At 43.5% G+C, this 24,022-nt stretch overlaps 1 protein-coding gene across 14 annotated transcripts in view; it reads right to left on the bottom strand.

Moving 5' to 3' along the window:
- The window catches only part of Smad2 (SMAD family member 2), a 68,608-nt gene extending 45,186 nt beyond the window's left edge, over positions 1-23,422 (bottom strand). For 3 of the 14 annotated variants that reach the window (XM_087592653.1, XM_087592642.1, XM_087592649.1), the window contains exons 1-2: positions 22,688-22,767; positions 1,446-1,728 (exon numbers count right to left, since the gene is read on the bottom strand). Coding sequence is in view for 11 of the 14 variants with exons in the window: in XM_087592642.1 (XP_087448768.1) it covers positions 1,446-1,681 (236 nt within the window). In the remaining 3 variants the exon portion in view is untranslated. Of the gene's footprint in view, positions 1-1,445; positions 1,734-13,294; positions 13,444-20,714; positions 20,776-22,424; positions 22,610-22,687; positions 22,845-23,296 lie in introns of those variants that run through there. The other 11 variants (XM_087592643.1, XM_087592648.1, XM_087592651.1 and 8 more) reach the window with 7 other exon arrangements.
- Positions 23,423-24,022: the final 600 nt, after the last annotated feature.

The raw sequence follows: 24,022 nt of genomic DNA, 5'->3' as shown, positions 1-24,022 counted from the left end.
AGTCCTGCGATCTCCATTTCCAAACACGGGTCAAATGCTGACAATCACTCTGAGTACCAGTCCATCAGTCCAATCTTGCTCATCTTGCACTAGACTGTGACAGCATTACAAGTGACTTCCACACTTCTATTCACCTAAATACACACACACACACACACACACACACACACACACACACACACACACACAGCACCACCACTTCCTCCTCCTCAGCACTTGTCCACTGCACAAGATATCTTGTTAAGATAATCTTTTGTAAAATGCAGTTTTTAAAAAAAAAAAAAAACGTATTTGCTCTTTTGTTATTTAAACCAACACTCAAACACCTCCAGCCCTCTAAATGCTAAGTGAATTCCTTCTCTCTCCACGTGAGCTCTTCAATGCAGGAAGGCACTTACTACCTTGGAATCTTGACTGTGGCCCTTTCCTGCAGATATAAGACTCTGCCTCAGTGAGTTGCTGCTTCCCTAGAGATCAGCTCAAACCTTCAACCTTGCATGCTCTCTATCCCATTACTGCACTTGTCTTCTTTTGAGTTCATTACTGTTTCAAACTCTGTTCACTCCTTCAATGAGTGGGTAAATCTTCCTCAGGAACTTTCATCTGCTCACCTCTACACACACCCCCATTTGTCTAGGAACCAACACAGTCCAAACAGCAAGCACTTCATCAGCATATGCAGAAACAAGCCAAGCCGGTAACTTAAGATACACGTGAAACAAAGTAAAAGAAATGGCTAAGAAGTCTAACAAACAAGGCAAACTAACTACTGCAGCTGCCAAGCACAAAGTCTGGTGCTACCCATTATCTCCAGGTATCAGGTGTAGGCTTCTCAAAGCTCACTGGAAGCAAGCAGAGCCAGCCCTTACCTAAGGCACTGCCACTCCGCAGTAAATTCTGTCTTCTGGACAGACACATGTAGCTATGATGTACAAAGAAACACTGGAACATAGTTTCAAAACCACCTGTCACCATTCTCCTACCCACTGTCCTCAGCTCTAGAATGATTACAGTTATGCTCAAACTTCCAGCCTCTGAGATGACTTCCAACTACAATGCAAGCTGAGAAGACTCTGCCTCACCCACTGTTCTTTCTTAAAAGCGTGCGTCTCACTGGGAGTCAGCGCCTTTCTAACTATTCACTGCCGGACCAACTCGGGAGGAAGCTACTAGCCAGCACTCGTCAGCTGTAGTTTTGAGTATGTGTTTTACTTCCATTCAATGAATATTTATTGTTTTCAGTCACAGAGATGAGAATGGCATGTAACTTTAAGTAACAGAGATAAAACAATATATCTAGTATTGCTTAAAAGTCAGTACTCAAGAAAATAATCCTTAAAATACTCAAGGCTTAACACAACAAAACAATTTACTTTAATAATCACTGTGTACAGAGGACCTGGATACTGCAGCCCCTCACCCAGCGTAGTGCCCCGCCCACTCACCTTGGTATGGTGACACACTTAGTATTGCAATTCTGAGTGGTGATGGCTTTCTCAAGCTCATCTAATCGTCCTGTTTTCTTTAGCTTTTTCACCAGACTTTTCACTGCTTTTTCACACCACTTTTCTTCCTGTCCATTCTGTTCTCCACCACCTGCTCCTCCAGACCCACCGGCTGATTTTTTCCATCCCAGAAGTCTCTTCACCACTGGCGGAGTGAATGGCAAGATGGACGACATTTTCTTACCAAGGGTAACAATCCACACTCAGAAACAGCCTGGTAAATCTACCCTAGAAAAGACATTGAAACATTAATTTTAAAGCTAACTTAAAATAGTGATTTCAATATGCTACCAAATGTAAACCACAGCACACAACAGAATAACAACTCTTCACTTAATTAAGTTCTCCTAATACTGACGATGCTGTCTTCACTACTTTCAATGAACTGTGGCAACAAATTCTTCTGAAAAATCAAGAAGTCTCAAATCTTGGGCAAATACAGTTTTGCAAATAAAATCTTTGTCAATGTTCTGGACAATTCATTTTACTAAGGCCATTTTTCTTTATTAACCTTGATGAAGATTAAAATATTTTCACAAACACCAAGTTTTTCACATTTTTAAGACCAGTCTATTCTCAAAAGATTTAGCAACAAGAGTCCTGGAGAATATATATCTAAGTGGTGGTATGCTTGCCTAACATAAACAGGCTCTGGGTTTAACGCCCCCCAACAGTAAGGAGTGGAGGACACTTAAAAATAATATATACACACACCCAATGCTCAAAAATTTCTAAATTTTCATTACGAATAACGAATAGTGATCAAGCTGATAGAGAAAACCTCATCTGCTTCAAGAAATCTCTTTAATCCCATCTATTCTTAATACCTGATCATTTTTATCTAATGATGCACACAGTAAAATGAAACATACTTGTCTTCCTAGGCAAGTCCATTCTACCCTGTCTTTTACTTCCCGTACGAGAACTCCTGCAAGCACCAACCTCAGACGTCAGCACTGATTCCCTAAGGAGGTGATGGGCTAATCAATCTTCATGTCGCCACTTATTTTCCTCACCATGAAAACCATTTGTAGTTATAAGAATTATGTGTATATTATCTGATGAGATCAGCAGTGTTACTATGTAAGCACATTTTTTATACCTTTTTGTCTTTTCATTTGCTTATTTTTATGCACTTAACACCAGTTTTCCTATTTTATGTCAGTCTCAATTAAAATGTCAATCAACTGACTTTTTTTAAAATTTATTTGTATGAGTACACTGTTGCTGTCTTCAGACACACCAAAAGAGGGCATCAGATCTCGTTACAGATGGTTGTGAGCCACCATGTGGTTGCTGGGATTTGAACTCAGGACCTCTGAAAGAGCAGTCAGTGCTCTTAACCACTGAGCCATCTCTCCAGCCCCAACTGACTGTTTTTAATTCTGGAGGCAGCCTCACATCCTAGAGTGTAGTATCCTCCCACTGACCTGAAACATTACTACTGTCCTAGGAGCCCCTTCACCTCTCTGTGAGCTAAGGTTGCTATTTTCCTAATTCCATGTCTCCATCATCCTGATCTACGGCATCTACTGTTTCATGGAGCATCTCCAAGAAAGAGATAAAGATGTCAGGAAGACTCAGTTGGAACACAGCTTTTATACATTAGTATTTACTTTTATAAGTAGCAATACTGCTACTTGTGGCAATGATTAAGATATGGTATTACCTTAATTTTCCTTAAACAACAACAACAAAAAAAAAACAACAACAACAACAACAAAAACCAACCCAAGTCTCAGATAGTTATTTTAACCCTGTAACTTAGTAGCCACAGGAAAGTACAGAGACCCTCTTCTTGATCCTTACCAGAGCCTGGAATCATCCATTACCCACCATTTGCCTGCGTGGTTCAAAAGAAAATTCCACTTTATGGTTGTTTTAAGTCCAGGTGCAAAACAGATAATGCAACTAAGGTGGACAGCTTGCCTCCTGAGTTGTGTTAAATCTAGAACAATTCCTACCCTCTGCTTTTCTTTTTCTTCATAAAACTGATTCAGGAAGTAACATCTCGTCTCTATGTGAGTTTACATTCTTTAATTGTTTTCTTCGTCATGTCACTATTTCTTCTTGTATTTGTATAATAGGAGGTGAGCTATACGTCTTTAGATTATATTTCAACCTACAACAAGACACTATATGTCCTACCTGTTTGTGACAGCTAGTGACAAACTGTACCAGTTTGTAGGCTGACTTCTTCCATCATCCTTCACGAAATGTGATCTCCCTTTAATGACGGTGGCAAGATTTACTTACTAGGATTGCTTTCCCATTCTGGTTCATCCATCATTACATTTAATTCTTTAAAAGGAACTTTTCCTCATCAACTAGGGCTGTGTGTTTATCCGGGTCCCATACTTAAGTATTTCATTTTAGTGTTCATTATGACTAGTTTCCTAGGGCTGTGCTATGAATCACCACAAACCCTTATAAGGGCATTTGCCAAATTCAGAATGATCTCATCCCAAGATCTATAACTGCATCTTTTAAAACCCTTTTATCCAAATAAATTCACATTACAGGTATGTGTCTGGAGGGGAATGTGTGTCCAGTAGTGAACTTTAACTCTGATTCATTCTTGTTTCACGACTCTAACACTGAAAATCTTGTATTACCTTTGTATTACCTTACTTTATATGGAAAAAAAGTTCAAAAAAATACCAGTGTAAGTTCCAGAAATAGGATTATTAGGCAAAGTTTAAGATTTCTTTACAGCTCTATCTACTGAGGATAATAAAAAAAACTGCCTGGAAAGTCTCCTGAAATAACCACTTTCTTCAGAGGTATTAGCAACCCAAGCTAGTTACGAGTCGTTTCTGTTCCTCCTACTTCATGTTCCTTAAGTGTTATACTCCCCACATCCATGTTTACAGACACCTTATGAATCTCTTCAGTCATAGACACCATTCCTTAGCTTTCTCGAGTCTGTGTTGTTTATAGGATAAACAGGTGGACATCTGCACCCACTCTCACTCTCTCAGTCTTACATTACGGACACCACTCTGTAACTAGGTATCTGCACCAACTTTATTTCCTGAAGCCATTCTGTACAGTTCATACGGTGAACTTGAAGTCAGGCCAAATTAAAGTATCCAAACTGAAGCACAAAGGTGTGTGCAGGGTGGAGATCCCAGAACATCCACGAAGAAATGTTAATTATGCTTATTTAATGTCTAGTCTCCCCAGTTTGAGCTGTCTCAGCACGCTGAACTGAAGCCAAGTGCAATTCAGTGAGCAGAGCACACGCAGAGCAGGAGTGAAGCTTGTGTTTTACCACCAGCAGTGCAAGAAGGAAAGACACAAAGACTCACATGGAAATGAAGATGTGGAATGATCAAACCAACTCAGAGAATGAAAAAGGAAACTATATGACCTACATCACCTTATTTCCAGACTTTGGGAAAAGAAAAGAAAACAAATCAAAACAAAACAAAAACCACCTAAACTAAACAAAATAAAAAACCTAAAAGGCCTTAGTAATTATAGAGTAGGCACGAAGGGAAAGTTTGCAATTCTAGAAGTTACAGTATGGTCAGGAAGAGCCTACTGTTTACAGCCTACTCTCCACTAAAGGTACTAAGTCAGTCTCCTTTTCAACAACTTTTCAGTATGTAAATGAGAAGCATCTCCCACTTCCTTCTTCATGGGGAGGCAGAAGCTTAAGCTCTTGGAGGACAGTGTTTCCTTAACCTTAAAAACTTAAAGCACCAACCATAAATTCCTATAAAGTAACCCCTAAACTAAACAAAGCTTATATAGTTTACACTGAAAGTAAGTAGACAAGCCACAGACTGGGGGAGATTTTACAACATGTATCTGACAAATGACTATAGTTTAGAATGTGTAAAACTGAAAAAAAAAAAATCAAAGAAATATAGTTTGCTAAATAAGAGAAAAGCGAATTACAAACATTTAATTAGAGTAAAAGAACATACTAGGGAGTATTACCGACTATCAGAAAATGCAAAGTAAACCCCAATGAAGTACTGTTTCACATCACTTAGGATGGTTCTAAATGTCTCAGACAGTATCAAATGTTGATAAGAACTCAAGCTACCTTAATACTGAATTCCCCACACTCACTGCCTCAAAACGGCATGAATGGACTAAATCAAGGTGTCTGTTAGGCTAGGTCCTCCTGCTCGCCTTTCCTTCCTCACTTGTGAAGACAACACTCTGAGCTCACATCTACCACCTCCTTTTTGTCATTAAGCCTCCCGCCCATGTCTACTAAGGACATTGTGACTACATTTAGGGTTTTTCCAGATCATCCAAACTAATCAACCCCTCACAATATCTTAATTATTTTATATGTATAAAGTCCCCTTTGCTATATAAAGTGACATTCACAGGTTCTGGTCACTGCAACCTATACATCTGTGGGCAGTTTGGCCTACTGTGGAACAACTGCATGCCCCTGCTCTGCTGAAACACTGCTGACACAAGCATACAATGACATAATGCCTTCCTTAAGAGTCATGCATTGCCCCACTAAGACATAGTCAAGAAAAATGGGGGCCTATGAGCTGAAGTCTATCTCCAGAACCCACATGATGGAAGGAGAGAACCACCCCTTCAAGTCATCCTCCTATAAGCACTCTATAGTATATGTTCCCTGCCCCACAAATAACAAAATCTTCAAAGAAAAATAAAACCATGTCCACTTTAAAAAAAAAAAAAAAAAAGGACTTGTACAAACTGAGTATGGTGATACAGGGAGGGCTATGATCTCAGCCCTCAGGTGGCTAAGGGAGGAGGATTACAAGTTCAAGGCTAACTTCAGCAAAACTCGCTGGTGGATGGGGACTGGTAGTATAATGGTATTGTGGGGAGCACTGACAGCTTCCACAATTTATAGACAGACAGACAGACAGACAGACAGACACACACACACACACACACACACACACACACACAGAGGAAAAAAAAAAGGGCAAACGCTGCTAATAAGATTCTAGAACTTTCCTTAGCAATACAGCAGATCCAGTGATCAGCTGGGGGAGTTGGAAGGCAATAAAGAAAACAATCAGAATGTGACAGGAGCTGTTAAACTGTCAACAGGGGCTGACTAATAAAACATACAAGCACCAAATGTATCAAAGCTTCATCTGACAAAAAGGCAGACATATAAAACCCCATCAGATACATGATAACCTTCATACCCCTAGCAAGAAGCAAAGGGTACCTTTGGGCCTGTTGTATTCCTACCCTACCATAAAGTATACTCTAGGGAAGCCAACTGTGTGATGCCATGTGGTACAGTCTCTTCCTAGCACAGAGAACATGATCAATTCAACCTCTGGAAGGGAAAGGTACCACAGAAGTGACACCAGAGCAGAAGTCTCAAGACGAATAGCCCATAGGCTAAGAGTCCACCACGTCTTAAGTCACAAAGGATTTTTGGAGCTAATGGCTAGAGTATGAATATAGGAACATGAGAGCAGTTAAAGACAAGTTGGCTTTGTGCTTATCAAAACAACTGTTAAATCAGTCATTTTAGAAACAATTTACATGTCCTAATTAATGTCCAACTGGGTGTGGGCATTTATGATTCAAAGGTTCTGCTTCCTGGTCTGGCAGGCAGTTATGCACAGGTGTATCCAAGACCATCGGGCCCCAGGGAACAGCATTCCAGAGCCGGGCCCCAGAATCAGTGACACATGCTGTTAGACTAGGAGGTTGTGCTAGTCACACAGCAGAGGGCCACATAAAATACAGTAGAGCCAGGGAGGTCAGAAAGGGCAGGTGGACAGGGGACCAAGCTTAGCAGATACAACTGCAGGCCAGTCACCCTCAAGACTTGCCTCAAGGCCATCAGCCTGCTGTGGTACTGAGAATCTAATCTTTCAGGACAAATCATCTTCTTGGGTTAGTGACCGATCTGTGTGTCTGGGAAAACTGTTAGAAAAAGAAAAGTTCCTGTACTTTGTGAAGTGAAAACTTCTGGTTTCTTTGGAAAGTTATGTCAAATGATGTTTTGCTGGGGCACAAAAGTAAAAGGATGTCTTGCTGAAGCAAACACATGAAAGACTGCTTTCCTAAAACAGACACAGGTGAGAGGATGTTTTGATATAACAAACACGTGAAAGGACCCAGGATGGAGGAATATAAATATGACCCCACAGACAGTGGGAGACAAGGTACTGAGTGTTGGTCTGGTTTGCTCCACCTCGCTATTCTTTGCTAACGACACACATGTTCCCCTTATATAGTGTTGTTGAGCTCAACTTGTGATAACACAGCCACTGAGAGAAACTTGCCCAAGAACTGCTCATGGGGTTCCACAGCAGCTCGCTGCTTCTGCCACCTCTCCTCAGGCCAGCTGGTGAGTCTCAGCTTCTTCAGGACTGAAACACAGCTGCTGGTTCGTGCCCAGTGTCTGCCTGCCTGGAGAACTGGCCTGCAGATGCTGAGGCGTATCTGGGGTCTACTATGGGACTGAACTGCTGCCAAAGATCAACTCACCCCTAAAGAACTAATAATGTCGGACAGGTCCACTTCCCCACATCCTAATAACTTTTCTCTTCCACAGCTTCTGCTTGGTGGTGGGACAGAAGACATGTTGAACCCTTATTAAAGTAGGTTGCAAAAAATTTGTGCCTACAACTTTGGGTTCAAATATTCCAGTCACAAAACTTTAGCCAAAAAAAATAAATAAAATTAAACTTGCTTGACCATCAGCGAAACCTTCAAGAGATTCTCCTTAGCATCAGAACGATCCCAGCAGACTCTCACTCTTGGGGTAAAGATATGAAATGAAAACACCTTAAATTTAAACCTGTTTTGGCTTATCTGAATCACATGATCTGTGCTGTCATATATCAGTGTCCCTTATCATGTCAGATCAATTATGACGAATCTGGAACCAAGCAAACACTTAGTTACCAGCAGTAACTTTCCCTATCACGGTAACCAGGCTGGCCAACCCTCTCTGGATGATTTTTACATTATGTCATAACATTTTAAGCAATATTACTTACAATATTGAATAGTCATTTATTGTATTTTAAAAGTATTCAGCCACTGTTTGAGATGCAAATGTATTGAAAATAAAATGACAAGACATGGCAATTTGTTCCAAGTTAACTACAAATTGGACAAAAATAAAACTCACCTTCTAATCTTACCACACAAATGTGAATGTGTCATTTACAGAACACAAAGTTTCTCTCCAACAGTGTGTCAGGCAGCAAGCTCCCTGACACTGAGAGGTTTTTTATTTTGTTTGCTAGCATCTGCAAGAACTAAGTTCAGATGCTGTTTCTAATTCCTGAAATAAATGATACTAACATAATGCGGATTTTTAAAGGATAGACAGACAGCCTTGATGCCAAAGACAGTTTAAAAACTATCTTAGTAAAACTAAGAGTCCAAGATTACTCACTGGAAAGTTTCGATTAGGTAAAGTCTGACTACCCTGAGTTTCTAGCGAAGTCTTCTAATTATTAATAATTCCCTCCTAACGTTAGCAAACACCATATCGATATACGGTTCCTCTTTTATGCATTCTTTAACCACTGTTCTTTTTTTAAACCACATTTGATGTAGATGATACCCAAAAATATACATTCTTAAAAAAACAACAAGAAAATTTAACAAAACAACGAAAAAACTCTCCCCAAATGACTAGGGTGGTTTTTCATGCTCTGATGTTATCTTCTGGAATGTACAGGCTCCACGTAAAAGTGCAGGGATTTCTGAAGACTGCATCTGTGTGTGAGCATGTGGTATTGTATCTGTGTGTGAGCATGTGGTATTGTATCCGTGTGTGAGCATGTGGTATTGTATCTGTGTGTGAGCATGTGGTGTTGTATCTGTGTGTGAGCATGTGGTGTTGTATCTGTGTGTGAGCATGTGGTGTTGTATCTGTGTGTGAGCATGTGGTGTTGTATCTGTGTGTGAGCATGTGGTATTGTATCTGTGTGTGAACATGTGGTATTGTATCTGTGTGTGAACATGTGGTATTGTATCTGTGTGTGAGCATGTGGTATTGTATCTGTGTGTGAACATGTGGTACTGTATCTGTGTGTGAACATGTGGTATTGTATCTGTGTGTGAACATGTGGTATTGTATCTGTGTGTGAACATGTGGTATTGTATCTGTGTGTGAACATGTGGGACTTGCAGTTATTTGGACTGGATGGATAGTGATCAACGTGTGTGAATTTTTTCCACGAAGCTCTCATACATTTTGCTAAATTTACTTATTCCTCCAAGCATCATCGTTATCAAGATGAATGTTTAAAAAAAGAAAAAAAGTAAGGTTTTGAGAATCTGTCACTGTAGGCAGAGCAGGTTTAACGTGTGCAAGCAGCCCCAGAACATACACTTTATATTAAATACTACTCTCGACCCATTATGAAATGTCAGGATTGTGTAATAATCAAATATAAAGCATGCCCAACATAGTTAACAAGCTCTAAACATTTTTCTAACCCCATTCCCTCCAGATTTTTCTCAGGAACAACTATCCTGTCTGCCATCAGTCACTTATGGAATCTGTTACATCGTATAGCCAAAGTTTTTTTCACACTTTATAAGCTTATGATGAACCTCACACTGGCCAACTGGTTTTCTTCCCTCACTGTTGAAACTATCTGTGCTAGCCTATATACAGAGATCTATTCCTCACTCACACGCTCCCTCACTCCATGCATGACCCAAGCCCCATGGTGACTCTCCTCTTTGCAGGTGCTTGAGTTCCAGTCCCCGCTCTCAGGAGCCCTGCAGACAGTCTGGTACACATGCTTTCCTACACTCCACGAATGCTGTCCTGCAGAAAGCACTTGGAAACTAACCGAGAGCCCCATGGCAAACACACTCCACACTGCAACCTAATGTGCACATAACTCCTTGGAGACCGTTCCTCGTGTGCTATGCCCTGCCGTTTTTTCTAATGAACCATGACTGAGAAGGAGAATCAAAGGAGCAAATCCTGAGACCTACCAATTTTAAAAAATCAAAAGGAAAAAGACAGGTGTAACAGGTTTTGATTCTGTTTGTAACATTTTAAAAACATAGTAAAGCAATCACCTTGAAATACACTATCTGCAAGGAGAAATGGTACGGAGAACACAAATGTACTTGCACCAACTGCCAATCTTCCAGAAATCAAGAGCCTTTTAAATTATTACTACTACATGACATTGTCTGAACTTTCTAATTTTAGTTGTAGGACAGGTTTCATATACAGGGGTTGTGATAAGGACTTTGGGGACATCTGCCACTGCTGACTAGGATTCTATTCCTAGTAACTCTTAGTTCATATTCACTGTCTTTTCTCTTAATTCACACCAATCTCATATGTCTTCAGTCAGATGTACCAGCCAACTGTTTTAAGTGTTATTTAGTGGTACACACCACTTCTACCTTTAAGATCATCCCACGTGGTTTACCTTGTATTGTCCAACACATTTAACATTTCACCTCTAGTAGCCTGTTTTGAATGGGTTTACACATATAGTGTCCTCCTCTACACACTGTTGCTAGGCTTTTTGGTTTTCCTTTGGTAAACCTGAGGCAAATACCACTGTACCTTAAACACTAAAGCTACATGCTATGCCCAGGTATCTGCTTGGTTCCTACTTGCCTCTCAAGATGCCCTCAGCTGCTACGTCAGCCATCAGGCTGCTTGCAGCTGTCACCGCTCCACTCCATCCCATGATGGTTCAAGACCAGCCTAACACAACCCATGCTTCCCTTTAAAACTACATGAACTAAAAAAAAAGTCTCATGAGACTAGCTAGGTAAGGAAAATGGAACGTAATAGGTAAGAAATAAACAAATACTAACTGTAAAAAACTTAAAAACTATTACCTCTAGACCGGCTGTGGGGAAGCTAAGCAACACCACGCTAATTCACCAAGTTCTACTACAGCTGGGAGTCAGGAGGGAGGAGATAAAACCGACAGGGCTGTGAGAACTGACCCTAGGGATTCCATCCTTAAAGGTAACTCCCAAGCTCTCTCTAGGTAACTGCTTCTCTGACTCACTGTTCTGGAGGGTAAAACAGAAGCCCTGACCAGAGAATGGTTAGGTACCACTGTGAACAGAGTAAATGCACATGAGTACACACTAAAGACACTCCCAAGCCCTGCCCCATTGGCTTCTGCCTCTTAAAGATGTACCTTAATGGTCAGAGTCTTAAGACTCTTCAAGAGAATATCAACCAACCTCAGAGAAGACATACACATACCAATCCTGAGGGCTTACCAACAGCCCACTCAGCTCCCTCATCCAGGAAACTTGAAGGGGACAAGCTTCCCCCACATCTCCAGTTTGTGTCAGCTTTTTTGTCCCTTCTTAGTAAAGCAATCACCAACTATCTAAAGAAAAAAGGCAAATAAAACAGAGAAGGGAGCCTCTAGAAAACTGAGACGACATGGAAGAGAGCAAAAGTCGATCACCAAGACAGAGAGCAGTTAAGACAGCAACACTGAAGCAAGAGCAGCAAGTGCTCAGAGGGTGAAGGAGAGAATAAGACATCTAGGTGTAAAGGCAAAGACTGGGAAACAGAAAAATCACACACGCGCGCACACAAGCATCCACACGCATACACACACACACAAACACACCGGGCGATAGACTGAGTAGAAGAAAAACACATGAAAAATCCCCAATGGTATTAGCAAAAAGAGCAGAAAGGTGAGGAAAACAGGAGGGGCTGAGGCCCAAGATCCAAACAGGAGTTCCAGACAGACAGTGGAGGTGATGGAGAGGAAGGGCGCCAAAGATGCCAAGGAAGCCACCTGGAACCAACTGCAGCACACAAATAGTCCACACGCACCTGACCCCACAGCTGGTGACACGAAAAAGTCACAATGCCAAGGACAAAGCATAAAGTTAAGGGGGAAAGAAGCCACACAGATAAAAGGATCTGAATGGCTCTGGTGTTCTCAAGGCAGCACAGAGTTAACTGACCAATTACGGCCAACCTGAATTTCTCTTGTCCCAGCAATAAAGCAGCTCTCACGCTGGTTTGCTTTGGTGGTGGTCAGTGCTGTGCTGTGTATGCTCAAATGCCTCTGCCCACTGGCACAGCTTCAAGGACTGTCCACTTGAGTCCTTCACCCATCTTCTAGGGTTTTTTGTTCTAAAATTCTTCAAAATACTCTGAATAGAAAACCTTTATAAGATATACGATTTCCGGGGTTAGGGATTTAGCTCAGTGGTAGAGCGCTTGCCTAGGAAGCGCAAGGCCCTGGGTTCGGTCCCCAGCTCCGAAAAAAAAGAAAAAAGAAAAAAAAAAAAGATATATGATTTCCAACTATAATCTCATTTTGAGAATTATCTTACATTTTCTTTTCTTTGATGCACAAACACTTTTAACTTTCATAAAGTCCAACTTACCTTTTCCATTTGTGCATTCACAGAACCATGGCCGAAGCCCCTGGTGTGACGAGGGCTCGGCTCTGCTCTGGTCATTCTTTCCCTTCAGCCGCCTGTGCATCTGGAGGGATTCTTTGTAATTACTGTTATGGTATGGGGTATCAAAAATACCAAGAGAGTCTACATTCATGTTTTGTCCCTATGCCTTCAGAGTCCTTATCACAATTCAGACTAAACATTTTAAGAGCTGCCGAGCAACACATAGCTAAAGGCCCCCCCACCAGACTGAAGAGCTCCAAAATATGGAAGAAACCAGTAATAAAAGCAACATTTCTGGAAAGTAAAGCTCCAGGTAGGAGGTAAGAGGGAAATTACTTTGTACTTCAATTTCCTATTTTGTTGCTTTTGAATTTTGTACTATATGCATAACTATTGCCTATGCAAAAAGATAATTAAATTACCTTTCCTTCAGGCAGATAGTCTTGGCCTACTACTGTAAATCTGAAAGACACTGCTTGTCCAGGTTTGGTGAGGGTCAAAGGCATCAGCACTGCAGCACTATTTCTAATACCCGTGACTAAAGTGACTTCAATGTCCACCAACAAGAGTTCTGGTGAAACATAAGAATATAACACACTCTCAGGGTAAAGGCACTTGCCACCAAGCCTGGTGACCTGAGTTAATCCCTAAAACTCTATGTAGGAGAACCAACTTCTCCTGTACTGTCCAGAAGCATGTAACATACATGTGCATGCACAAGTGGGATGTGAATACAACATGCACACAATGCTCAAATGTCCACATAACAAAGCAAAAGGCATTCATATGAACAGCCATAGGGCAGCCTGCACATGAACTTTCGAGAACAGCCAGCCATATCTGCTAAGGCAGTACTCGTCCAAGTGTGCTTAGAGGGGACACAGCATGGTGAGCACTACTCAGCTTTGCCGAGGCAGATGAGTTTCTGATTTCCAGGACAGACTGACACACTTATTTACATGCCACAGTTAGCTATGGTTGTACTTTCTTTTACATGTACTCTGCTTCACCTTCCTGTGACATTAAAATCCAGCTGAAAACTAGTGCTCCTAGCTCCTCTCTAGGCAGGCCATCTCCCAGAAGCGGACTGTTTCAGGAACACCAGAAGAAGCTTTACCTTTGACCTACTTTTTCTATCATCTCTCCCTTTCATCAACTCACATTAGAAACTATTTTATCGGGGTTGGGGATTTAGCTCAGTGGTAGAGCGCTTGCCTAGCAAGCAGAAGGCCCTGGGTTCGGTCCCCAGCTCCGAAAAAAAGAAAAAAGAAAAAAAAAAAAAAAAAAAAGAAACTATTTTATCTGACATGTCTGTTTGCAGTGGGAGAAAGGAGCCGAACCTGTGTCTGTTCCTGCAATTTGTTTATGTCACCACAAGAAATCTACATTACATATGACCACATCAGAGCACTACAGGCTGACTCAGAAAGATTTCGGGTTCCTATCCTGGGCTACACGGGGAGACCATGTCTGGGGAAAGTATACAAGCGCACAGCATTTGCATGAAGTAGCCCATTCAGGCCCACAGCCATGAAAGCAGCACAGCCCAATGAGAAAATACCTAGAAACTTGACATTCACCCTAGAGAGTAAGAGACCTGACAAAAGGGACTGTGGGAGAAAGGCTTCTTCCTTTCCTCTGGCAGCAGCCAACAGGTAAGCCAAGATGGGTGCATACAAATACATCCAGGAGCTATGGAGGAAGGAGCGACAGGATGCACTTTCTTCTGAGAGTCTACTGCTGGCAATACCTCCAGCTCTCTGCACTGCACAGGGCTCCCCACCCCACCAGGCCTGATAAAGCTCACAAGCTGGGCTACAAGACTAAGCAAGGATATGTTATTTACAGAATTCGTGTCCCCCATGGTGGTCGAAAATGCCCAGTTCCTAAGGGTGCAACTTACGGCAAGCCTGTCCACCAAGGTGCTAACCAGCTGAAATCTGCCCGAAGCCTTCAGTCTGTTGCTGAGGAGAGAGCTGGGTACCATTGTGGGGCTTTGAGAGTCCTGAATTCCTACTGGGTTGGTGAAGATTCCACATGTAAATGTTTTGAGGTTGTCCTCATTGATCCATTCCATAAAGCTATCAAAAGAAACCCTAACACCCAGTGGATCACTAAACCAGTCCACAAGCACAGGGAGATGACATCTGCTGGCCACAAGAGCCATGGCCTTGGAAAGGGCCACAAGCTCTACCACACTATTGGTGGATCTCACATGCAGCCTAGAGAAGGTGCCAATACTCACCAGCTCACCGTTACCGTAATACACGTAATATTTGTAAAACTCATATCCACTAAACAACTCAGGATGGGGGGCGGGGGGGACGGACAGACAGACACGAATCTGGCAAGTAAAATACTTGGCAAAAGTTAAAATGGAGAAGAGAAGCAGGTAGTAAATACAGAAAGCAAATAGGGCTGACTGAAGAGGTGTCTCAATGGTAGAGCATTTGGCTAACATGAAATTCTAGGTACAGTCCCAGGTACAAAGAGAGAGAGAAACCAAATATAAATTGTCCTTTCTAAAACTACAAAAGGAGGAGGAATGTCAGTATCTTTAAATGGCAGAGGAAAACGAAGTATCTCTCAACACATACATGAATTTTTACTTCAATAGAGTCTGGAGGTGGGGATGGCTCAGTGGGTAGGAGCCCCTGCAGCACAAGCATGAGGGCCTGAGTCTGAGTCCCCTGCACCTATGTAAAAAGGAATGAAGGGTATGAGACAAGATTTCAGGTTCAACGGAGGAAACACGAGAGAGATGGGTTGAGGAAGACACCTGATGTCCTTGAGGCTGTGGCCTGTGAGGAAGACACACACACACACACACACACACACACACACACACACACAACTAAACTGAGGGGGTTGCTGATGCAAGCTAAATGACCTTATCTCTTCCTACAGAACCTACAAAAGGTGGACAAGAAGCAATTCCAGAGCCAATCATGTTCTGACACCTTACTGTTCAGAACACTTACATGTTCTCACTCCCAACCCATACACACAATAAATAAAATAGCAACGCTAAAGAGAATCTCAAAGGTAAATATGTCAACCACAACCAAAAAAAAAAATGAAAAGGCAGTGATGAATGCCTTACAGAATACCCAAAGCTCCAATGGAAATACTGTAAACATCACTGCTTTAGACTGCTGGAAATAGATGTTCAAACACATCACACTAAGCAGAGAAAAAAAATAGCCAATAATCTGAAATTTCATGTGGTAGCCAAAGAAATCACTGATAATGAAGGCAGTAATAAGGATTTTAAAAACTAAAATGTAAAGCTCAGTGGGAGTGTTTGCTTAGTAGATTCAATCACTACCACTAACCCCCTCCCCATTAAAATATGTATTTTAACAAACTGAAAACCAGATTTCTCAATTCTCTCACTAATAAGGTTCTTTCCAAAGTTTTAGATTAGTAAAGGACAATGCCAAATGGGAACCCAAGTCAGTCCCATGAAGGATGGTGGGTAATATGGCTTTTAACTAAGCAGAAACATTCATATGTGCAATCTCATGGACTGTTATAAGCAAATGTGGGTCTGGCCTCACTTAACTGTCCACCTCACTTAAGGGGTGAGCTCTATGTAGACAGATGTTCCATTTAATTCAGTGACCCGCCTCCTGACACAGAGAGCACGGTGTAGACAACTTGCTCCATGCTGGCCCAATTCACACCTTTACTAGGCTGCACGGAAGCTGCAACTTTATCATCAGCTCACAAGCATTCAGCTTCCCCAGATCATAAATGTGCACTAACACAAGACTGCACAGGCCCAAATGCAAGTCAGCAGAGTGCCATGCATTCCTAATGGGCTTCCCGGTTTCCAGGTTGGTCTTGTCTTACTCCTGACCTAGTGCCACATCAAACATGTGGTAAGGGCTGGCAGGCTGCAAACTCAACTACGCATTCTGTAAAGCACTGGTGCCAACAGAGCTTTCTACAATGGTGAAAACAGTCTTTACCTGTGATGCCTTATACAGCAGCCAATACTTGTAATATAGCCAACTAAAGTTAAAGTTAACTAAAATAATATAAAATTTTTAACTTCAGTACCTCAGCCTCATCATCTGTACTTCAAGTGCTAAACAGGCACCATAGCACACAGACACAGGTACACAAGCTGACAGACACAGGTACACAGGTTTTATTTTGAATCTTTGCACAGAATATCCATCTTTCCTGAGTACATTAAACCTACAACTGTTCCACATGAGAAAGGAAAAGCTGAGCTTTGCACACAACACAAAGAAACACAGCCTTCCTTCAGAGGCAGCTTCTCCTCACTACTGCTTTACAGACTTGTAGCCAATGAAATCCCATTTAAAAAAAAAAGTCAATCTAGAAGTCAGTAACAATCACACATTAAGTTTCAAATTTTAACAACAAATTGAGAATCTGCTCAGAATATTGTCATGGGTACAACAACCATGAAGGCAGAATGTCTGTAGAGGCCAGGAAGCCAGACAGGAAATGAAGAGGACGGGGAGGTAGTGGGGGTGGGGGGCTAACAGAACTAATGATGTGTAAGAGTTATATGGAAACCTACTATTTTAAAAGTCAATTTACCTTCCCATGAGTTATCAGGGAGATCCCAACCCCCTGCAAAACAACAAAACAAAAACAATCCAAGCAACTGCCATTTGTCTTGGGTGACCACCAGAATGAGATGATTATTGCCAAAGACATCACAAATTTATTTCAGCACAAAAAGATCTCAAGCTATAAGCTGAGCCAGAGGCTTCCCCGATAGATAGTTTTTATAGTACCAAAAGGAAGAGAAAATTCACCAACTGTCTGACCTAGCTATCACCCTGCCTGGCAAGATGTACCTACAGGTGCAACAGTGGCATGCATGGCTGTTTCGGGGATGACCAACTGTAAGTCTGGTCAAAAGCCCATGACTAGAGGTCACAGGCCGTAAGGAAGAACCTACTACTTGTGTTTTGCTAAATGGGGAAACGCTCACCAAATTCTTACAAACGAGCTTCTTCAATGGGTCAGGGTGATGGTTGATGTGGAGATCATAACCTGTCAAAGTGCTCAGAATAAGAGATCTGCTGAGTATTCAGCCCTAAACAGGACATCTATTTCACCTTCCTCCAAGGCTCAGACAACATCAATGGATGAGGAGTGAAAAAACAACAGAGTCAGAAGATGGGACAGAATGATGTGGAAAAGGGTTTTGGTGGGAGGTGGAGAAGAATGAGAAAGGATAACCAGGGGGATATTTTCAAAGAACACTACACTTGAATAAAACCGTAAAAGAATATTTTTAAAAACGAATATAAAAACACACCAAAGGACCAGGCAACTGTCCTAAGAGAAGATTCAGTTATAACTAAACAAAACCAACGGAGCTACAGAAAGAACCACTCACACTGTAGGATGTGAGGCAGGTATGCAGATCACAAAACCACTCTAACATGTCTAGCTATGTGACCAAACTAGAGGCAATGTCTAAATCCAACTGACTTACTAAAATTATATTTTTATTGTATCAAACTACTGAAGTGACTTAGAACCATATTTAATGACATAAATCTAGAATCATAACTGAAGGCATCACCACAACATGTAGAGAAATGACCAAAATTGATCAGTGATAGTACGACTAGTTTCTTTAATACAGCGGCAAGGCTGGCTTCCTTGTTAGGTCACCAACAATTACCAGATAGAGAATGAAAATAACCCTGAGGTAGAAAGGAGGATCCAAATAATCAAAGTCATCTGGCATGGCTTACACTTGTAATCTTAGCATTTAGTAGTCTAAATCACTGAGTTCAAGGCCATGCTGATCTACATAGAAAGTCTGATTTACAGAGAGAGACCAGGTCTCAGTAAGTAATTTTTTTCCAAAATCAAAGCTAGTAATATGAAGAAACAAGAAACCCTGACGAGAGTTGGGTGAATTGTTCACATCGCTCTATCCAGGAAATGTTTAGCATACCATCTCTTAAAGCCTGAGTGAAATCTTTCACCTGACACCAGCAGGCTAACAGAAAGGATGGCCTCCTGTCAAGTGTGATCCAGTGCTCTAAGGTCACCTGTCTTGAGTGCTGGGTAGCAGAAAGACTTTTCAGTCTGAAATCAGGGCTCTCTTAGACAAGATGCTGTGGGTCTTTCATGAAATCCCTGGCTACAGCACAGTGCTCTACAACTCATTTGCTAACCATCCTGAATAGTCATCTAAGCATATCAAGTAGATAATAAGGTCTTAAAAAGGTTTTCCCAAACCAAATTTAAGCTAACTGGTGAACATTCACTGTTAGGCTTTCAGGTCTGGTCCTGCTCTGAATGATCATGCATGCCTGTCAAGAGATGGGTACTTGTTTTGTGCCTTGAAGATTCTCTGTTCACCTCTCCAGGCTGTTACCTGCTTTCTCTTAATAAGGGACAGAAAGCTTCAAGTTCCCCACCATCCTACCTACTCCTCACCACACCCCATTAAGCTTCCCACACTACCCAAAATCTACTAGTTTCAATCTACTGTGGACTTAGATGCCAGGTAACTCTGTTAAAAACATTTTAAATAAATACCACCAGGTTTTAACTAAAACCTGAAAGGATCCCCCTATGCTTTAAGGTACAGACTTGGATAATCAGGCTGAAGGCCTGGTTACTGAGTGCCTATTATGAGGTCAGGGACAGTGGTGCTGGCAAAGCATCTGCATTAAGAAGAGCCCAGGTAACTAAAGAGCAAGAACTTTAACCTGAGACTCCGTCTCCGAGACTGTTCTCCATCTTCTAACTTATGGTTTAACAACCTTAAGTGGTTAAAGCTGCTTTTTCCACTTTTAGTAAAAAACTACTAAGACTTGGAAGTTTGATTTACCCAATACCATAATGAAGAAACCTAGGAGTAGCCTAGGGCTTTGATTCCAACTCTGTCATGTGACTCACTGCCCAGTCTGTATTCTTGGCTTAACTATTTGCATACAATACTCCTTTCACTGGAACCCAAATGACTCAAGTTCCTTCTCTTTCCTTAACCACTCTCTTTAACTACAGGCAATGGTTAATCAGATTGAGACCAAATTAAGCTCAGCAACTGTACATCTGCTCAACAAGCATGCTTCTGAAAGATTAGCTCCATCTTCAGTTTGAATTAACTGCAAAAAGTGCCAGGCATTTCCCCCACCCCAACCTGGACATCGGACATCGTTCTTAGTGTCATAGGAGCTAACACAGCCCATCCGTCCCTCCTAGTGCCGTCCTTTACACCTGACAGAGAGCAATGCAAATAGCTTCAGGAAGTGGCTCTGGATGAATTATGAGTGCTCAAGCTCAGCTTATGCTCTGACATAATTAACCTCCTTACTTTGGGGCCTTTGGCCAGAAGACACAGGATTTTTATTTTCCTAATTCCACTGAGAAGTGTTGTGACTAGCCACAGAAAGTTTATTGTGTAAGTACGTATTACTTGTCCAATAAAGTGATACTGAATTCTTTATAGTCAGTTTCTGATACACCTTTGCAATACTTAGTAGAAAACTTCTTTGCACTCACAGAAACCAAGGGCCTAAAAATGTCTCTTCTGCTTTTACCCAGACAAAGCATCTAAAAAGATATGCCTCTCTCCACCCTCTAAAAAGGATTCTTGTCCCAAGAATATGAATAAACCTCCATCTGCCAGACTACACTATATACAGCTCCTGCATGCATTACAAAAGCACCTGGATAAAAAGGCTGCTGCAAACGTGGTTTCTGGAGTCCAAAGTATTCAGCCAACAGCATCCAAACCAAGCACGAAGGGAAACGGTTAGGCCCACAAGTCAAATCTAAAAACCCAAAAGGTCCTTAAGCACCAGTTCATGCAGCTAAACTACTTACGTTTGCCTGTGTGTTCACTCAGCCTCCCTAATGATAGTACTGACTACTGCAGCATCATCCTATATGTATACACAAAGGAAAGGGCTATACAGAAAACCATCCCCAACAGTCCTAATATGAGTTAAACCACACAACCAAGCCCAACGGGAAGTTACTCTGCAGTTTCTCCCAACACTGACTTTATGAGCCACACAGGGTGCATAGCTATTTACTGACAAGTACCTCAGAACCCCAAAGACCAAATTTTGCAGAACACCCTCAATATGAAATCACTTCAGGTGTACCTACAAAATTGCAACCAACAGTATTAGAGTAGTGTCTTGCTAAGGAACACAAGGAGGTTTATAATCCTAGTCCAGTGATTAAGCCTGGCCAGGGAGGACCCTAAACGTAGGTAAGTCAACTATTTTGTAACATTAAGCATGTACCTGGGCACTCAGTTTAAAAATGTCCTAAGACCACAACAAATTCTCTTACCTCCACAGGTAAGTTTATGCCAAAATAATTTTTAAAAATAACATCGATGTTACTTTATGAATTCAACATAAACATTTGCTAAATGACCTAATGAATTAGAAAAAAATCTCTTTATGACTAAATGGGAGAGGGATAAAAACCTTAAAACTATAATACATTTTGCTTCTCTCATGTCTGGATTCCATCTGCTTCACTAACTCATGGATTGAAACTATTCCAACTTCGTTTTAACTACTTAACACTTCTTTGTAAAGGGGGAAATTGCTTTTTACAGGAACCAAAGTAAACTAATAGGAAAGATATTCCCAGCATGGCAGCAAATGTATTTGTGTTAGGCTCAAGAGAAAAATCCTTTCTATTAGCGGTATGGGGTTAAGTCATGGAATTAGAAATAAGAGATTTTGGAAACTGACATTCCAGGGTGCCATTTTTGTAAAGATAACCTTCAGGTTACATTTATTTACATATGTCATTTCATTAGTTAAGAACACCGCCGTTTAGAATTCCCCAACAAGGCATAACAATAAGGTGGAATGCTGCTGAACTATTTCACATGTTTTGTTTTGTTTTTAAATTGGTGTGACAACAAACAGGTAGCGTTTGCCTTTAAGTGTAAAAGAAATGAATAACAAAACCAACCTCGATTTTTATTTTTCTTTTGTTTAGATTCACAAGGAAACCCTAACCTGCAAGGGTAAGAGGACAAAAGTACCTGGGGCCCAAGGACAGTATTCCTAGAAGAAAATAATCCAAGCACCGACTGTGAAAACCAAGTCTGAAATAAGTGCACTCAATTAGCATGCTTCCTAAAGGCGTGTGATTAGAAACTAATAGGCAGTACCCACGGAGCAACTTTCCCAAGTGCGTGGAGGATGAGCCCGGCAGCCTCAGCCACGAGCGTGTTTCTGAGTGCACACTATGATTCGGAACCCACGACTGTTACGGTTAACAAAGGCCACAGGAAAGAAGAAAAAAAAAAAAAAAGGAAAAAGTAGAAGCAAAGTACCACACGCCCCTAACTCGGCTCCGGAGCCATTCTGCAACGCAAAGCGAGAGCGGCCGCGAGCCGGGACAGAAGCGGGCCGCAGCCAGGCTGGGCGGGGCGGGGGCTCGGGGCCCTGCCCACGGCGCCGACCCCGGCCCGCGCGCCACGGCCCGCCACACCCCACACGGGCAGCCACGTGACCCGGCCCCGCACACCCCTGCCCGGTCCCCCGGGCGCCCCGGCTTTACCTGCACCCAGCGCCTGGTCCCGGCCCGTCCGAGCCGGGCCCCGGACCTTTTGTTCCTTCCTCTTCCGACGGGCTCCGCGCTGCCGGAGGAGTGGGCGCGCGCAGGCGGAACTGCGCCGCGGGCCCCCGCCCCGCCCCCAGGCCCGCGCTCACCGCGGCCGGCTGGGGAGGGAGCCGCCTGCTCCACTCGGCGCGGCCCCGCGGCCCGGCACTGCCTGCACCCCGCGCCGCCGCCGCCCTCCGCCCCGGCCGCCGCGCACCTACCTTCGGGCGGCTCGCTCAGCGCTCGCGAGCTGCAGGCGAGCGAGCTGCTCCTCCACCGCCGCGCGCGGTAGCCCCGCCTCCCTCCCCGAGCCGCGGGCCCCGCCGATTCGCCGGCGCAGCCCCGGGCTGGCACCCTGCCGCCCGCTGATTGGCGCCCGCGGCCGCCCGTTAGGCGTGAGGCACGCCGGCCGAGCGGGCGCGCACGGAAGACGGAGGGAGCACGGCAGGGACGGAAGGAGGCCGGGCGCCGCGGGCAGGGCCGGGGGCCGAGCGGGGCGCGGGCAGGCGCGGGCCGCCGCCTCCCGCCTCCGGCCCGACCGGCGGCACGCGCAACCAATCAGCGAACGGGGAGCCCGGGGTGTGAGCACCGCGTCGGGGGCCTGGAATCGGAAGGGAAACGTCGCTCGCTGATTGGTTCCGCCTTCCCCGTCGAGCGTGAGGCGAGGCGAGGCCGGGTTGGGTGGCACGCCCGCGGTTGCGCTTGAGTTCGTGTCCGGCGCGCTCCCACCGGGCTCCGGGAGGATCGCGGAAGGCCGCGCAGCGTGCCACGCCCGCAGACCCCCGCCCTGGCGCCTCTGGGTGGAGCGCCGCGGCTAAGCCCTCGCCCACCTCCGTCGTGAGGCCGGAATGGACACGTGCTCGGGCCTGGGCCCGCCCCCAGCCGGGTCTGAGTCGCTGGACTGGCAAAGCTCTGGAGAAGCCAGGGTGCTGGCCGCTGAGGGGCGCGCCCTATGCAAATAAGTGGGCGGGGCCGCGCCCTGGGGGCGGGTGGCGAAAACTGCGGAGCTAGGGTTCTTGTCCGTGGGGTTGGTGTTAGGGCTGGGCCCCTCCTTGGGTGTGTTTCTCCAACCCGAGCCGTAGGTTCTTCTGAAGTAGAACTATTAGTGATAGCTGGTTCGAATGCTCATTGTGAAGCATGAGCAACTATGAGTGCTCCTTGATTTGCTGGCTTCTCCCTAGCTCATGTCCCTAACTGTGCCCCTGTTCCTAGACCCGTACTTCTCACCAAGTTCCCAAATTTAGGACTACCCGCAGTTTGATTTTGACTCAACCCTGGCAGATGAAAGACTGTGTTAGGATAATAAACCTAAATTTGAAATGCCTCTTTCAGGTTGCTAGTGGTAAAGAAAATACCAGAACGCAGTTTGCTTGGCTGTTGGTCATGCCCATCTATACTTAGCTACCTCTTCATAGGATTCCTGGGAGAGGCAAGTTAGTCCAGCAAGCCTCATGAGCACGACAGAGGAGTGCAGGAGTAACAACACAGTGTGCGAAGCAGTTAGGAGTGGAGCATGCTCTCTCCTCAGATGTGAGGGCATCCAGAGCAGGGGCCTT

Source organism: Rattus norvegicus, chromosome 18 (assembly GCF_021556685.1).
Source record: "Rattus norvegicus strain SHRSP/BbbUtx chromosome 18, alternate assembly SHRSP_T2T, whole genome shotgun sequence".
Classification (NCBI taxonomy): Eukaryota; Metazoa; Chordata; class Mammalia; order Rodentia; family Muridae; genus Rattus; species Rattus norvegicus.
Note: the sequence above shows the minus strand (reverse complement) of the source record. Positions and strands in the feature narration are given on the sequence as shown.